This window comes from Mercenaria mercenaria, chromosome 4 (genome assembly GCF_021730395.1).
Source record: "Mercenaria mercenaria strain notata chromosome 4, MADL_Memer_1, whole genome shotgun sequence".
NCBI classification, from domain to species: Eukaryota; Metazoa; Mollusca; class Bivalvia; order Venerida; family Veneridae; genus Mercenaria; species Mercenaria mercenaria.
In genome coordinates, this window is record NC_069364.1 from 23258147 (window position 1) to 23277638 (window position 19492).

Consider the following 19492-nt stretch of genomic DNA (forward strand, 5'->3'; position numbering starts at 1 on the left):
CAATGTCGTTTATCAAATAGTCACGGAGAACATGCGCCCCGCCCGAGGATCGAACTCGCGACCCCGCGATCCGTAGTCCAACGCTCTTATCTACTGAGCTAATCGGGCGGACTTTTAAGTATTAGAGATAACAATTACTAGAAACAGAATTTAAAAAGAAATTGATATATTTTATGTTCATAACGGAAAATGTGTCAGGCACATTTTAAACAAAGGAATTATGAGCCTTTCATTTAGGATATCAAAGGCCGAGAGCCAAACTAATCTAAATTCTTCTTTATCTATATGCACCCATTTCGCTCTCAACTCTCGATATGAAATGGATGTAGCCTATAGGATTGGTACTTAGATGAATATACGTTTAATGAACTCGGTACCGAAATACCACGAATTTAATCACTCTCATCAATATGAATTAAAACACAACAAAAAAAACCCCAACAACATCAGTTTCTTGTATTTGGCTCGGAACAAGGAAAGTATATAGCAATATAATTACTTAGCCTTGCGTAATGGATAAAGTACGCTTGCAATACGATTAGGTATTATTAAGTAGATAACTTTATTTAACGTCCGCCTTTCGTGATGCATACAAAAGATACACATGACATAATACAAATCATACAATATATTAATTTTTGCATCAGTAGTCTCCATTGCATAACAGTATATGTAGGTATTTAAAAGAAGGCACAGTCAGAACAGTGTAATACAGCACTTAAAAGTGTAAGTTGAAATATGTTTATATGCTGTAATAATTACCGTCACTATAAAACGTAGTACTATAAACTACAACAGTTGGCCATTTCTTGGGAATATTGTACCAAACGAACTAATTCCATTTTAGAATATTATTGCAACACATTAGTATCACGGAAATGTCTATTTATGGTATTAATATAGCGTTTTTACACATCTACGAAATTTTGGTAGCTCTAGTGTTTTTGATTGCAGAATATGTAAGCCTTATTCAAATATTGATGATTGTTACCCTAATAATACCTTCTTATGTACTATATTAACTTGTTTTGGACCTGAACAATATAACCCGTCTTGTATGATCAGTTTTAAGATTTAAAATACCTATCAAAATATGTTTTATATTCATACTTTTTCTGAATATAAGTAAACGTAAATGATACATATCATGATTTAAGCTAATACAATTTCATAAAATACTACATGCCACCTTAACTGACTCTGGTATAATGCTAAATACAGTTAGCTCTAGAGGCTAGGGTAGGTCATATATTGATGTATGATCTGTATGTTCAGTCAATACAGTACTGAGACGTATATTCTCCGTGACGATTTGATAAAAGACAGTGTGTCTGAAATCATTTGCCCTCCACCTCTGATTCATATAGGGAAGTTGGCAGTTACTTGCGGAGAACAAATTCATACTGGTACAGAATCCATGAACACTGGTTAGCTCAACTGTCCGCCGTCACATGCCTGAAATACTGTTGAAAAACTGTTGGGTATAGTACATCGACGATTACTATCTAAAAGACAATGAAAGTAGCCATTTTTCGCCTTTGATAGACGGATGCTCAAATAAAAAAGGAAGATATTTAGCTGAAATTTCGACCTATCAACGAGTTAGTAACTCTAAAATATGAAATACGTAACTCGAAAGTTTTACTTAGTATCTCGATATTTCGTATTTAAGTATCTCGAAATTTTGACTAAGCTACTCGAACCTTTGAGTCAGTTTCCTATTACTCTAAATATCGAGTTAATAAATAACATTCATCTGTCATACATACATTTACATGTAAATTTAAGTCCCTGAGTGTGATAACACAACTTAATAAATCAAATCGCGAAAAACTAAGTTTCGGGATAACGGTATTTATCAGATTTCTTGCTTGAACATCTTTAGGGACATTTTCCCGATCTGAAGATATAGTTCTTGGCTACAGTTTGAACCAAGATCGGGTGACTATGGTAGCTCTAGAGGCAAGGCCAGGTAAAACATGGAGTTAAGGCAAGGTGATTTTAGTGAATATTGGTATATAAGAACATTTTTGTTACTGACAAAACTGGACAATTGGAATAACGTAAATCTGCTCCAAAATTTTCATTGAAGAATAAAGTTTCATCAAAATATCTCCTATTCTTTTCTAAGACAGTGAAGAATACACTTTTTGAATGAGAGACGGACGAATAGGCAGAAGAATGGATTATCTGGTTTCAATAATGTCTTCTACGTAATACTATGTACCATGCTTCGTGAAAAGAAAATGTGTTTAAATTTTCAAACTTACCGAACATAGCAATGAAATTATGGAACGTTCATTATTTCCTTATGGTCTTTATCAGCGTACCAAGTTTAATAAAATACGTACAGACTTTTCAGTATTTACAAATTCTACGTGGACATCGGACTGATTGACGAACAGATAAAAGAAAAAGCCTAACTAATATTGTCTTGTTACGTCATGGACACATTCTAAGCTTAAATAATCGCACCGTCTTCGTTTTATTCACTTTATTATTATCATCACAGAAGTCTTGCTATTATTATTATTATTTAATCAAAACTATTTGTTTTGTATTTTGATTTTTTTGTAGTGATTACTTATTCGAATTGTTATTTGCAGACGGACGAGCAAGGCATAAATACTGCCTAGAATGTCTTTATTTGATAAATTTATCGGATAGGGCATCTACCTTTCATCGCAAGGTGCAACAATATCTTATGCTGAATAGCCGCTAAGCGTTGGTGACGATCACAAAATGGATTTCTTACAATTTTTGCATGTTTTATAAAGTGCAATTTTTAACCATCAATACTTTTGAAAATTCAAGATGTGAATCTATAAAATTGACACTAGAAAACAGTAGTCGGTTTAGCTTTAAAAATACTGGTAGTTCAGGCTCCGATCAATCTTACTTGTATGAAACACTCTCCTGCGAATTGAGCCTTGCTTTGTATTGCGCGTAACGTTGGCGGGTACCATAATTGGACTTTTATCATTGGAAGTGATGATCGGGTATAATATAGTCGTAAGCGTAGAAATTTCTGTACCCGGTTGATGACACACAGGTTTAAACGCAAGCAAGTGTTCCCAGTGCCAGTTTCTAATTTATAAGAGCATTGATGGTTAAAACGTGCATTTTTAAAACCTGCTGAAATTATAGCAAAACTCATTTTATGATCGTCACCTATGCTCATTGCGTGTAATAACGCTAGAAAATACTGGCTATCAGTTAGCACCGACAGGGAAGGGTGGGGAGGAGTGTCCTGACCTCAAGTGTCTGTGAGGAGGAAATAAACGCTCAAATATTCAATAGCATTGTCACGAAAATGTGGTAAAAATTTAAAGATTGCTAAGCCGAGAAAATGGCATAACTGTGTGATATCAAAATAAAATAAAGTTGTTGAAACTGAATTGCACGATTGCATTTCAGATCATCACAGCACACAAGTGTGCAAAAAAAATGTAACCGATTGGAACTTGCAAGCAGACAAAAGGTCAAGTGCAATAGCTTTACATATTCTTTGAACAGTCAATATCAGACGTGGCGTATTGTGTCACGTTGTCAGATTTGCAGTGAGAAAACGCATTGTTCATCTAGATTTATCATATTTCTCGAATTCCTTTAATAGCACACTCCATTGCAATCATATTGACATGTTGATCATGTTTGTTTCATTACTGTCTTTTCAATCTGTTACGTTTATGGCGTTTTGGAGTGCTTGTACTGTACACCTGTAAAGCATAAACACACTTCATAAGTCTGCTCCTCATTACTCTGTATAAACCTGAGAAACATTCAATATTTCAGCACACTCTAGGAGCCAGTTCCAATGTCCTTACATTTTCTTGATGAATATAGTCATTTCATAATAAACATGAAAAGTAAAGTGATGCAAGAAAAATATTTTCCATCATGTCAGGTCAAAATTGAAGTGATGGAATATGATCTAAGTTTTCATGACAAATTCTGAAAAATTGATACTGCTTATTTGTCTTGTGATTTAAGAAAAAAACACTGCAATAGATATAAGATAAAAAGCAAAAGTCTGACTATTTGAATCCGCTATTATGCGACAGTTTCCTATTTAGTGTCTGTATAATTTGATAACCATTCACATTATTCACAAAGTAGCAAAAAATACATTCGCATAAATATGCTACAACCTTGATTTTTTCATCAAATATGCATATATATATATATATATATATATACCAGGCGTATACTTTTTTTACACAAAATCATATTTATATTGCTAATTTCACTTGGATCAATAAAATAATTTTCCATCGCCATAATAAAGAAAAAAAGAAGAAAAAAAAATAAAGAAAAAGAAAGAAGCTATCATAGTGCAATAAAATGTCGTGAATAAAATTGTAATAAGATCCCTTGAAACATTAAATGCCGCCAAACAAAATAATAGCAGACTCAGTTTGATTATATCTATTCAAGAGAGGTAATTGAAAATAAAACATACTTCACGGTCTATAGCGCCGGCTTATATGATTTCAAAGGAGGAGAAAATATAGCAACATGGTATCCAAGTATGGGGAGAATATATAGTTAATAAAGTCTGTAATAAGATCTTAATGCGGCACAGAAAAAAAATCTGCCTTGGGTTGACTGAGTATGTTCAAGAGAAACTGCGATATCCCTCACACCGCTAGCACCGGGCTATAAGCGGAATTCAAATACATAGATATTGAATATACAAGTAGTATAATGCAAATGAGCAGAAAATAAAACAACACTGGATCCGGGTATAGGGAGACATTTTGCGAACACGACGGCACTTATAGATTGCTATCATAATAAACCTGTGCAATCTTTATACAATTCTATATAAATCTTTGACATTGTTCCTTTTTATATTAATAAGAGCTTTATTATTATAATATATGTTTTTGTAGTACTTACAACATTATATACTAAAACTCCGTGCTAGAATAATGGCATCACGCAACCTATTCTTCCGTTTTTTCTGTAAAACATAATGCAAATTATTGCAGTATGTTTTAGCTCTACTATTCGAAGAATATTACGGACTATCTTTCTCACCCTGGCGTCGGCGTCACACCCTGGTTAAAATTTTGCATGCAGGTATGTATAGCTATCATTTAAAGGCATGTTGCACTGAAACTTATTATACCCCCAGATGCTAGTATACTGGATTCCAGTCCGTCATAGACGGAATTTGTCCGTGCTATTTCTCAGCAACTATTTGCCATATTTCCACCAGACTTTGTAATTATTATCAGTACCAAGCCTAGTTGTGCATGTGCGAAGCGGGTGCTATTAAAATTATTTTTGCATTTAGTTATGACCCTTTATTAAATATTTCTTTATATGTATCGAGAAAAAATTGTCTGCGCTATTTCTCAGTCCTTATATGCCAAACTTTTATCAAACCTTGAGATAATCAATACCGAGTCAATTTGTGCATGTGCAAAGGACGTTCCATTTGAATGATTTATTTTGACATAGTTATGGCCCTTTATTAATTTTAACCATAATTATGATTGGGTACGAAGTGTAGCTGTGCATGTGCGAAGCATGTTCCATTTGAATAATTTTTTCACGAGTTACATTGAAATTGATTTTTTATTATTTCATATACTGTTAAGCATAACAAGTTGATGACTCTTAGTGATTATTAGATATTGCCATAACATCTAAACCACTTGCACAGTTTTGAACACACATCTCAAAACTGATTTATGTGACCTTGATTTTACCAACTGACCTACTATCCTCCTTTTAGGTACAGCAATGAAAATTGGGAGATCTTATACAGTTTTACACAACAGTTTTTGTGCACTTTTTTACAATTCCTAACTGTGCAATATATAAATGCAATGTATTATATTTTTAATACCCCTGTTCCTCTGACAATAAGCTGCTGTCTGGGGGTATTATCACCATCATTGATAGGCCTTGTGTTTCCTTTCTGTAGATTAACTACCAGCTTAACTGGGTGAAGTTCCATAACTCTGACATGTATTTTGGCCAAACGTATACCTCTTTTTGGACTTTTTGAAAATCCTGCTTAAAGTTTTGCATGCAGGTTACTACATGTTTCTCCAAAACAAATGCAGGTATTAAAACAGAATGTGTCTTCGGGGTTATAACTCTAGGTGATAGCATCAAGTCCCATAACTCTGACATGCATTTTAGCCAAATTTATGCACCCTTTTGGACTTAGAAATTCCTGGTTAAAGTTTTGCATGCAAGTACATATAGCTATTGCTTAAAGTTATATAACTTTGATACTTATCTTTTTCTTTTTCTATGTAAATTACCAACCTCACAGGATCAAGTCTCATAACGCTGACATGTATTTTGTGCAAATTATGTCCCCTTTTGGACATAGAAAATCATGGTTAAGGTTTTGCTTTCAAGTTACTATCTTAAAAACTAATGCAGATATTTTTTCAAAACTTCACATGTGTCTTACAGAGTTATAAAACTAGGTGAGAGCATTAATTGCCATAAAATCTGATATTTATTCTGCAACATTACGTCCCCTTTTGAACTTAAAAAACTTCTGGTTAAAGTTTTGAATACTAGTTACTAGCTCAAAAACAAATGCAGATACGTGATTAAAACTCTAAGTATATTTTAACATTTAGGGTAATATGCCTGCTTCTGGGACAACAATTCGAACAGTTGAGCATTGCATCTTACGATTTCACTGTTTACCTAAAACCACTTTGTTTTGTGTGAATTTACTCTTACACATGCAGACACAGAATTGTAAATAGACTTAAGGGCAATTAATCAACATGTAATAAAGTCTGCAGTGCGATAAAGGTCATCAATCAAAACAAAATTTCACTTAAGTAATTTTATTAACTGTATAAAATATCTATTTTTCACATTTTGCGAATACCGGTCTGTACTGAATTTACGATTAAAAATACAGAAGTAATCTTAAACAATCAAGCATGGTCTCCAAAACCGACACTGAGCCTCTTAGAGACTAACATATATTTAAGATAACTCCCTGCCCCAATAAACTATGTATAAATGCATTAAAATATCTCTTTAATCATACAGACAGGCAAGAATACATTGTTGTTGAGTGTTTCAGTACACGTTATCTTAATATGGTAATTAATTATAAGGGGCGGAGTTTTCTAAAAATAGAAAGGCTACGTTGCACTATTTTTTTCGGTATTCCAGGCGTACGTGAAAGTATAGAATACCAACACGTAAGCGAACAACCAGATAACACACAAGTGTCCAGATTAAGTGTTTTTCGGGAATTGCATTCAGTCATTAAGTAGTTTAAGAAACATTGAGAAAATGTTATAAACTTTATTTGTAGTGACTAGAAAAAACCCACCTTTGCCACAATATATGCACAGGTGTAGTAAAATTACAATTAAAGTGTAAATATAACACAACAAAAAGCCAAAGATATAATTAAATCGACAAATTAGAAATAATAAATGTTTAAAATGCTGGTACATTTTTATATATGCTGCTTTATTATTATTGTATAGAACATAATGTATAGACTTTCTTAACCTGAAGGTCATAATAATGGACTGTCATTCAGTAGTCCAGGAAACTTTTAGGAAATATTATAAAATTGATTTCTAGTGACAACAACAAAAATCACCTTTGCGGTGATATATACACATGTATAGTAAAATAATAATTAAAGTGTACATATAATATTAAACAAAGAATATCAGTAAATTAACAAATTGAAAATGATAAAAGTGTAAAATGCTGACCAGTTCATTTTTATAACAGCTGCCTTAATATTGTTGTATAAAACATAATGTATAGTCTTTCCCAGTCTGATGGTCATAATAATGACCTGTCATTCAGTAGTCTATGAAACTTTTAGGAAATATTATAAACTTTATTTCTAGTGACAACAACAAAAATCACCTTCGCCCGTAATACACATGTACAGTTAAATTATAAGTAAAGTGTAAATATAACTTTAAACTTCTAGAATATCAATAAATAAACCAATTGAAAATGATAAAAGTGTAAAATGCTGGTACATTTTTATAAAAGCTGCCTTATTATTGTTGTATAGAACAAAATGTACAGTCGTTCCCAACCTGATCTGTCTTTATTTCTAGTGACAAATACGAAAAAATCACCTTTGCCGCCTTATGCACACATGTATAGTAAAATTTTAATAAAAGTGCAAATATAATACAACACAAAATAAAAATATCAATAAATAAACAAATAAAAATGATAATAGTGTAAAACAATTGTACATTTTTATAATAGCTGCCTTATTATACTTGTAAAGTACAAAATGAAGCCTTCCTCAACCTGAATGTCATAATAATGAGCACTGCTGACCACCTTTTTATTTACTTTTAATACAAGTACTTTCAATGTTTGTGTCTACTGGTCGAAAGTGACTCAAGCTTGGTACACCCTGACTGTCCCCTGGACTATTGTTCTACAAACGGCACATTTTCGCAAAGATTTTGAACATTCTACACAAGATGCCAAATGACCACATGGAAGAAATGCCACGCATGCGTCATTATCAAGGCAAATTTTGCACGTTGTAAGATCCTTAAGTTTACGATTTTCTTCCTCCAATCTTTGCTTTTCTGCAAAACAAAGAATTCAACATTAAATGTGTTTCAATAAGAGACTTACACTATTTAAGTAAAGACGTTGGTAGGGAACAAAATATTCGTAGACGTAAACATTTGGAATATTCCAACTAATGAAAAGGTGTGAAAAAGGGAAAAAGCTATTTGAAAATAACTTTCACGTACATTTTTCACAGACGGTTCTGTATTCTTTCTGTGCATATTCTTTAAAAATCCATCTACATTCATAACATTTTCCTTACTTTAGTCTAGTTTACACAGAAATTACTTTACAATTTCTTCAAAAATTATGTTACAAAAATTGGTTGTATTATTAGTTGAGTATTATTTTTACATTTACCTGATTTGATTTTTGAGTCTACCGTACTCCTTTTGTCGTTTGTCTCTGTCGCAGTGCTAATAACATTTTGTGGTTTATCTTTTCTTTTTACCAGTTTAGACATTTTGTGCTTCCTGGTTGCTGGAAGCAGTTGTGTAGAACACTGCTTATTTGCCTCTAGCATATATTCCATGATAAACTGAGCTTTGATTTCTGTTTGACCTGAAAACGAAATTAATTTTTTTTTAAATATTTTTAATCCATCCAAATAAATTTTAGCAAATGTAATAAAACATTGAAATAAACTTTCCCTAGAAGAAAAAATCTAACATTTTATATGTCTTCTCTATACATACCGTATTTTTGTCTTGCAAACATGACACCCTTTTCAACGTCCTCTTGTTCATATCCCATGGATAACACAATTTTGGCCGCGGCACTGTTTATGTTCTCTATCAACCAATCATCGGGGCAATGTTCTTGATCCAATTGCGACTGAAAAAAGGACAGTTGTGAACCATAATATACATTGTATACATTTTGTAAGTATGCAGAATCGATTTCTCTATGTTTTTGGTTTATATAAAATATGTTAAGAACACCGTAACAAAAAACGTAAAGTTTACCTCATTATCATAGACTGTGACAATATCAGCATTAACTGAAGAGCTGCAAATGTTAACAAACAATTCTCCTTTGCACAGTTTAAGATATGCACAACTGGGAAACCACTTCGCATGTTCGACCCATGGATTGTCTCCTGTCTGCCAATTTTTCATACCTCCATTGCAGAAAAAGCATCTTACACAGTCTTGTATACCTGAAGTACAGAAAAAATATGCTAATTAAAGAAACTCAAGAAAGAAAATGTTGCTTAGACAATAGTCATTAGTCATTGAAAATATTGCAGAATTTTGAATGATTTCTTTGCTCGATTATTCTTCAAACAATTCTTAATCTTAAGATGATTTTAGCAGATATTTTCGAAACATTTTCAAATTATCCGATAAACATAACAGACCTGCAGAGTAGAATCCGGCTTTAGCTAAAACATTTGGGTCAACAACATGCTGTGCAGGCCATTCATGAAATGATGCTAGCCGCTCACTTAACAAGGCATACTCGGAATGTTTAGGTCTGGAATGGCTTATCCCTGGATAAATTTCAATCCATCCGTTCGCAAATGAAGACACGGACTTCGTCGTCATGCCATATTCTTGATTTGTAACACCTTGATTTACTGTTGAAATTGCAATAGAAGCATGTCGAGGCGATGTGCCGCTTACATACAGATTCCTCTCATTTTCGAATATTTCATTTGGTTGATCAGCAGCATACGTAGATTCTATGTCATTTTTATATTCTGATGTTTTAAACGCAGAATTCCCATGCACTTTATTTGAACACTTTGATACTGTCTTCAGTCCGTTATCTCCATGAATGGCAATATTAGTGGTATCCGCACCACATACAAATCTGCATTGCGGGGAAAGTCTCCTGTGAACTTCCAGCAAAGACTCGTCCTCAGTCCAAATATCATTTCTCACTTCACAGCAGAAGCAAATAGCTTCTTGTCCTGAGCCAGTGTAAAAGAATCCAGCCTGAGCCAATCGTATGGGCCTCGCAACAGAGTCAGCAGGAAACGCTATAAAGGACGCAAACCTAGACCACTCGTTGTTCATCACATTCAATTGACTAGAATGCTTGCAATTTGCAACTGTCGTCGCTAAGCTTTCCATTTTTATCATATTTATGCAAAGTTAACCAGCACCTTGTCGTGTCTTAAATGTAAATGAGCAGTTACCTGAATTTATACGGAATATAAGGAAACTTTTCTTTCTAAATTTAGTACAGATGATAACCATGCTATAATTAACATTTGCAATTCCCATCGCTAAGTCAGCAGTTTGTTAAAATTCTAATCGTTAATTCAACAGTTATATTTATGTTTCTAAATTTAGATCATGTAGAAGGAAACCCGTTAGTTATATTTAGATAAAATGTTGAACTTGCTTTAAATGCATTTAATCAATATGAAACCCTGTTTAATTACTTTTAAATAAAAATCTTGAAAGAGTTAAGTGATCAAAAGTGGCTTAAATTCACGATGTGCTTTAAACATATTAAGGTACAAAAAATCGAAACAAAGACATTATGCAGTCAATGTAATTATAGTATTTGATTAATAGGGCAGTGTAGTTTTGAGATTTTTTCTACATTTTCAAAGACTTTTTCGGGAGTATTATATTAACCAGGACTCCGGGAACGTGTTGTTCTTGTTCAGCACTAGCCTCACGTCTCAGATGATATTTTTCGTTAAGTAGATTAAAAAAATATACTTGAATTCTAGCTTCGTAAACTTATGATAGACAGTAACTCAATGTTACTCAATAGCTCCTGTTTTCTTTAATTTTTAGATTTCCTAGCTTTGTGATTGTAGTATATCAATTTGCAAATTCTATAACAGTTTCGGTGCATTTACAGACATTGTCAAACTTATTTCAAATTGCAAATAGAAGAACTTGTATCTTATTTGTAATTTTTGTTCTATTGATATTAAATCGCATCTAGACTCATATGTCTAGTACCATACGTTTGAAATACTTGAGGATAAATCCTGTTTCATACTGGATATCTAGGGGTGGGAGAGAAACTGTAATACTGAATGCTTCTTTATCTATATATACTTAGACCCTTTCGCTCTCGACCTTAAAATGAAATGAGTGTAGCTTATGATCATTGATATTGCTCCGATACTATAAATAATAAAATATAAAACAAGATAACTACTTGGCCTTGGGGTTACCAACGAAATAAATATAGAACGGTTGTAATATGATTAATTTCCGCCACAAAAAATAGTCATTAATTATCAACATTAATGTAGCAGTTGATAGTTTCCAACCTGCTTCCCCCTAACTTTTTACCAAAAGGCCAAATATGGTGATAATTTTGGAAAATTGATCCGTAATTTTGCGTATCTAGGTTTCAGTACTAGCTATAAAAATCATAACAAATGTATTACAGTAGCCTCCTTTGTATGTCACAATGAGAACAGTATAATACAGCACTTAAAAATGTATGTTAAAGTTGAATTATGTTTATGATGAAGAGTATGTTCTGGAATAATAACCGTCACTGTATTACGCTGGTTGTACTGTTAAATCAGAAAATTTCGCGAGAACAAATAATTGCGAAAGTGTTAATATCTTTACAAAAAAACAATATCTTTTTACTATTACAGTTTTGTATTATACCTTTCTGAATAAGTTTATGCTTATACATTTCTTAATATAATATAAGAGACACATTGAAAGATTAAAACTAATAAAATTTAAACTAATATTATACGTCACCAGGCGCGTAGCTGGGGGCATTTTTCATAGTACGCAGAGGTATGTGGGGATCGGGGTATCCTCCTGATATTTTTGAAGCAAAACATATTTGTTCAAAACAGATGTTTCGTGGTAACAAACTTTCGAAATGTCATTATAATTGGATATATCATTCAAGGGATATATCCTTAAGTAAATATACGATAGTAAAATGAATTCCGCGCTTCATGTATCACCTGCGCAGTGAAATGGCGATGGCGAAGAGCTAGATCATGATTGCAAAGTGCGACACGGTGGCAAACTGCATAAAACTCGATTTCATGCTTAGTTATCGTGATCTCGTTCGAGGTCACGATGGCGAATTGCGAGATCGCTAAATTCCGTTATTCGCCGTCGTATGTTAGATCACAATGACGAAGTGCGACTTTGAGAAAATTTCGCTATTTTGCGCTTGTGATCTCGCACTTTGCCGTTATGGATCGTGATCCAACGCTTCCCTCAACACCTGCGCATGATGGAGAAGCACAAAATGCAATATTACGATTTCGAAGCGCAGAATTGCAATTGTGAAGCGCGATATTCCGAAAAATGCACTATTTCGCGCTTCGCCATTGTGATTTCATGCTTCGCCATTGTGATTTCGTGCTTAGCCATTGTGATTTTACGCTAGCGAAATAATGTAAACAGTTAATTTCAACTATAACGAACACTGTTTTAATTAATTTTCGGTAAAATGTAATTGAAAATGTCCCTATTTTAGCTCTTATTTGATCTATGAAAACAAACATGGTTTGGTAAGGAACATATTGCCATGCCCCAATGTTAAAATATATATACATTGAAATGACACATATTAAGATATAGCGAACCAAAAAAAAAGAAGTTTTATACGAGGCTTTAACATTAGCATTGGGTAGACATTGTAATAACATATTGATTCGTAAAACAAATATTGAAATCATAGCGTGATAGTTGATATATCTGAACAACATCTAAAACCAAGTATTACACTGAAATCTTGATCTGAATGCAGTTTAAGGTCTTCTGAAATATAATATATATAATTCAGTTAGTAATATGCCATTAAAAATATATAATCACCAATGATAAAAGAAAGAAGATATTTATCTCGCTGTGAACTGGATGTCACAGTAGTATCCTACAACTTGTGGGGCAATAGCGTAAGATTTAATCGGGAGTAATTATTTGATTTCTATAGGATTTTATTTTCTACAACAATGTGATCATGAACTAATTGATAATTGTATACATTTAAGTACAATTATTAGACATATCAGATATTCTGTGACGAAAATAACTTAATAATTATTATGTGCGAAAATTATGTCTGTGCTATTACAAACAATATCATATTCGAAATTCCTTTTAGACTTGAAGGCCAAAATTTGTTTCATTTTTTTTGACATTGTGTTAAAATTTTATTATAGAAGTTCGCCTCATTAAAATTGTAAGATTGTAAGATTGTAATATTTCACATGTTCAGGATTATTACAAAATAAGTAATCAAATAGAAGGATAATGAAATAAATTTCAAACCTATACAAAAATTGTTGTAAAACTACAAAGACAATTGATGAATTTAAATGCATGTTAAATCAACTTATTGTAAATCAGTTTGCTATACAAATAATTCCTACTGGAAAGGTACATGTAATATATGTTTAACGATCACATTTTACATGTTCTATTGAGTTCGCTATTCCGTTTTTTAAAAACAGAATATGAAGTAAGCAAAGATTGTATATGCAGCAATCTTTGTTGGATTACATAGACTTCGTATTGAAACGACATAGATTAGCAACTTGAAGTGTGTATGTTTGCCAGATTTTCACTACGTAGCAGCGTATCTGGTTAAAGGCAGCTACGCGCCTGGACACCTTAACTGAATTTAGTTGTTATCCTGAATACAGTTACCTCTAGCAGCTAAGACAGGTCACATATTGATGTATGGTAGTATATTTTCAAGTTCAAGTCCCTACATGCTGGGTACAATGTGGCTAGATGTATCCATTTTACAAGTGTATTACCTAAGCGTCAACAAAAAAAAAAAAAAAAAAAAAAAAACAAACATGTATAACATTTCTGGCTTTAAAAGTCGTACAGACGTACAGACTTTTTCAGTTAAATGGGCAAAGTATTAATTCGAAAATTCGACTCAGAAATTGTGACTTATTAACGAATTAGTAACTCGAAAATACGACTTAGCATATCAAAATTTAGACTAAAGATTTAGTTACTAGAAATTTTGAGTTAGTATCCAGGAACCTCGACATGATCAATAACATATATATGACACTTAGTCTAATGCTCTGCCGTACACCACGTATATATATTAGTTTGACAAAACTATTTGATAAATCTGTTGAGTGGTTAACTAATTTTTGAGAAAAGGGTAATTTGTCGTATTACTCGTTCGAACATTTAGAGTCGTGACATATGTGCCTATATTTCATACAGACAATACAGATATATGTCTTGGCTACAATCTGAGACCAAGATCAAGTGCTTATGGTAGCTCTAGAGGTCAGGCCAGGTAATACATGAAGGTAAAGTAGAGGGATTTAAGTGAATGTCGGTACATAAAAGCATTATGTTACAGATACACTGACTAAAAGACATACAATTGATATAAATCTTTTCTAAAACTTTTCATCGTGAATATGGTTTTATAAATACATTACCTGGTTTAAAAAAAGCATTCTATCTATGTACGATGTCCAGTGAAAAGGATTGCCTTTCCACTCTTGACTACATATTACCATAGTAACAGTTATGTTTTGGCGTATAAAATAAAGGAACGTATGATCATTATGACCATAACAAGTTTCATTCAAATACCTACATGCTTTTAAGTTTAACGCAGGAATCTACAATCCTGGGTGCCGGTTTGATAAAAGACATTGTATGTGAACCTTTTCGTCTTTCACCTCTGACCCATGTGGAAAAACGGAGAATACGTTTGTACTGGTACAGAATCCAGGATCCCTGGTTAGGTTTACTGCCCACCAGTACATAGCTGAAATACTGTTGAAAAACGGAGTTAACCACCCCCCACCCCCACAAAAAACAATTCTTGGTCGACATCGGACAAACAGATTAATAATGGAGAAAGTATAACTAGGACTATCTTGTTCTGTCATGCAAACATTATTTTACAGTTATCCGCGTTACTCCGTAGAAGTAATAAGGAGAGTTTGTGTGTTCGGGTTAAACGTCTTTTTCAACCATTTTTCAGTAATATAAACGATGTTTTCTACTTGTAGCAATACCCAACTTTATAGTGCTGCCTTTTTGAAATACCACGCTGTAGACACGTGACATGATATGCCACTCAGTCACATTATACTGTACTAGTTCCATTTTTTATGTTTTTGTTATGACGCGCCATGGATCGAACCCCAAACATGGACATTGAAATGGAGAATATGATATAGGATAGAGTTCAGCAGGCATTTACGATGCATAAAACATGTTGTCGGAGATGGAATCCAAGTTCAATAAGATAAGCGAAAATACTGACAGTTCTCATTTAAATACAATATCTGTTATTGTGAAGTCGTCAGTCGGACACAAATGTAAGAGAAAAAGTAATGAGGAACAATTTGAAGTTAATGAAAGTATTTCATTAAAGTAAGATGAAAATCTGAATCCAAGAATTTGCAAGAGGCCTGCTAAAAATCGCGGAAGGTAATTGTTTCAATTATATTTTAAATAATATCAAATGAATGAGAATTTAGTGCATTTGCACTGCAAATTGCGGCAATAAATCGTATATGTATGATGGATGTGTACTGTAGTGGTTAGTGTACGAGGGACGTTCAATATGTAATGTTACTCCATATGTAGTTCCGTAATCGCTTATCATTTTTAGATGCGGTTTTCGGCACATTATAAAGCAATTTATTCGGAACAAAATGCTATATAAATTATAAAAATCGGCATGTTCAAAGTAAAAATATAATCATTTTAGTGAGGTGTGCTCAGGTATACTGAATCATAAATATAATTTAGGTTTGTCCTGGGCATCCAGTGTATCAGAAAAATAAAATAACTTGTAAAATCACAAAATTCTATCATTCTTCTACGAGGTACAGCAATTTGTGATGAGTTTGCTTTTGTTTAAAACTATTTATTGCATTTCTAATTTTACAACAAAACTAAAAAAATCTAAACTCGAGGTTGATTCTATCTAGAATGGGTGTTGAGAGCGATTAATCAAAGTTGTAAGAACTAGTTTTGCAATCGAGAATTAAGATACTAGTATCAACTTAAAATACAAGAATTTTTTAAACGATGATTATCGCGCCTGACAAAATTGCAGAGGCTTATTGTACTCACCTTATCATTTTTCGAGTAAAAATATACACACTCAATTTAAAACTGTTATAAACTTTTTTATTTTAGTTGTCATATGTTTTTGTGAAGATCATGATTTGTTTTATCTGTTTAAACTGAAAGATGAACTAGAGTTCTAGTTGTTGAATAGTAGAATCAAGGAATTGCATATGACAATCTCAATATTTTGGACATAAAATTGCCTAGTATACCCGAGTATACCTCACTCAAATGATTATATTTTTACCTTGAAGCCACCGATCTTTATAATTTATATAGCATTCTGTTGCCAATAAATTGCTCTATAATATGCCGAAAACCGCATCTAAAAATGATAAGCGGTTACGAAACTACATACGGAGTAACATTACATATTGAACGCCCCTCGTATTGGCCTTATAAACCAGAGGTCTTGAATTCGATCCCTAAACGGGGTATTTTTTCATTTAGAAAAGAAATAAATAAATAAAGAAAAATCAGGATTGACTTGCAGAAACCTAACATAAAAATGTTATTTTGCAGCAAAGACCATGATAGCAAGCAGACAAAATTAGTAAAATTGGTAGATTCGTTCGAGCTAGGTTGAAAACCAGTCAATGAATACGAGTCGAACCTTCTAGCCAGTGATTCGGACGACAAAAAGTGGATATAAAATTTAAAAGCAGAAACACAAGCCAAACGTAAAGCTAAAGCGGAAGAGGTAAAGACGATCCCAGTTTAGGATAGCGCCTAATCGCAGGATCGAGCCTAGTAGAACTGAACAATGCACTCGCCAGCAAACACAAAGTCAGCAAAAGTCGTTGGCCAGGATTATATTTCGCTTGTTGAAAGTTAGGCCATTAGAAGGAATCAGAAAAATGCCCAATGAGCAATATTAACAATAAGATAAGTACTTATTTTTGCAATAAGATTTGTAGCAAAAGTTAGGATTTTTTTAGAGCAAGAACCAAAAGGTAAGAATCTTTCGAAAAATAAGTCCAACAGTATGTCAGATTGCTATCAGAATTCTGGAAATGAAATACATTTGTAAATTCAAAACAGGTAAAATCACCAGTAGGTAGGCTGAAAGAGTTTTATTCCGAATTGGAGAGCGCAACTAGCAGTCTATTTATTAAAATGTTGTAAAAGAAGATTAAAGACTTTCTTTAAAGAAGTACCAAGCAGGGCCGTGTTAAAGAATAATAAGTCGGCTAGAGAAAATCCAGAATTTGTTCTGACAGAAATAAAGAGATTGTTAGAGAAAGTTATCATATGAAGAACAGAAGATATGGTAAATCCGGAAAACCCAGATTGGTTCTAGATTGCATACATATTAATCAGTTTGAAGTTTGAAGATGTTTATGTAGCTAAAGACAATTTTGAAAACAGTTCTTTTTATTAGCTCACCTGTCACGCATCTCACGTCACGTAGCGACAAGGTGAGCTTTTGTGATCTTCGTTCGTCCGTCCGTCTGTCTGTCGTCCGTTCACAATTTATTGTGAACACGATAGAGACGATAGAGTTTGCAATAAATTTTGATCAAACTTGTACTGGTATAATTTCCCGGTTCCTTTCGAAAACTGGCCAGATCCCGTCATGGGTTCCAGAGTTATGGCCCCTTAAAGGGCCAAAATTTACTTTTTTGGGCTTATGAACACGACAGAGACCACATTTTGCAATAAACTTTCATCAAACTGGCACACAAGTTGTATTGGCATAATATCTCGGTTCCTTTCGAAATCCCGTCATGGGTTCTACTTTTGGTTTGTGGACATGATAGAGACTACATTTTGCAGTCAACATTAATAAAACTTGCACACAACTTGTATTCGCGTAATATCTTGGTTTCTTCCGAAAACTGGCCATATCCCATCATGGGTTCAAGAGTTATTGCCCCTTAAAGGGCCAAAATTTGCTATTTTTTGCTTGTGAACATGATAGATACAACATTTTGCAATCAATTTTAATCAAACATGCCCAAAACTTGTATTGGCATAATATCTCGGTTCCTTCCGAAAACTGGCCAGATCCCATCATGTGTTCTAGAGTTATGGCCCTTGAAGGTCAAGAATTTGCTATTTTGGCTTTTGCAGCCATAAAGAGTCTTAATTTATGGTTTGATTTGATACTAACTTGCAAAATATCTTCAACAACAATAAATCTTGGATTCCATGATGAATCTGTCAGATTCAGTCAAAAGTTCTTGAGTTATTTTATATCTTATTACCTCCCCTGATTTCAATCAAAATGGATTTATATCAGTAAGTATTAAGTACTTATAGGACTCATTTGAAATTTCATTATTGTCATTAGTTCGACTGAAACAATCGGGGTAGATAACTATGGACTGATTTTATGTCAAATTACTCCCTTTATGTCAAATTAAAATGGGTATATCTCCGTAACTGATGAAGATACTGATCTGAAATTTCATTTATGCCATTAGATGGACTTGGACAATCAGTGAATATACTTGCAACTTCTAATGAGATTGGTTTTAAACGTTATTTATGTCTTCCATGATAAGAAATTTCTACTTTTACATATTTTTCTAATATATTGTTGTAAATGCTTACACTCTGCATCTTCTACATGCATATAACAATGCATGATTACCTTCCCTGATTTTAATAAAAATGGATTTATCTCAGTAAGTATTTATAGGACTCATTTGAAATTTCATTATTGTCATTAGTTGGACTGAGACAATCAGAGTAGATGACTATGGACTGATTTTATGTCAAATTACCTCCCTTTGTTTCAAATTAAAATGGGTATATCTCTGTAACTAATAAAGATACTGATCTGAAATTTCATTTATGCTATCACATGGACTTGAACAATCAGTTTAGATAAATATTGACTGAATTTATGACAAATTACCTCCCTTTATTTTTATGAAAATAAATATACGTTA

The 19492-nt window shown here is 33.1% G+C and overlaps 1 protein-coding gene across 1 annotated transcript; it reads right to left on the reverse strand.

Annotated features, from left to right (window-relative positions):
• Positions 1–7282: 7282 nt before the first annotated feature.
• Positions 7283–12921, reverse strand: LOC123556196 (baculoviral IAP repeat-containing protein 2-like). Its single transcript, XM_045346766.2, has 5 exons — positions 9926–12921; positions 9531–9724; positions 9261–9399; positions 8926–9126; positions 7283–8579 (listed from the first exon to the last, which is right to left on the reverse strand). Exons 1-5 carry the CDS (start codon positions 10650–10652, stop codon positions 8383–8385), a joined length of 1458 nt encoding a protein of 485 aa, XP_045202701.2. The 5' UTR covers positions 10653–12921; the 3' UTR covers positions 7283–8382.
• Positions 12922–19492: the final 6571 nt, after the last annotated feature.

Bases quoted from the DNA above. Each gene is read 5' to 3' on its own strand.
- LOC123556196 (XM_045346766.2), bottom strand. From the start codon at position 10,652: ATGATAAAAATGGAAAGCTTAGCGACGACAGTTGCAAATTGCAAGCAT. The intron at 9,725-9,925 runs GTCTGTTATGTT...TCTGTACTTCAG, and splicing joins AGCCGGATTCTACTCTGCAG to GTATACAAGACTGTGTAAGA. The intron at 9,127-9,260 runs GTATGTATAGAG...TTTCGTTTTCAG, and splicing joins GTTTGCAAGACAAAAATACG to GTCAAACAGAAATCAAAGCT.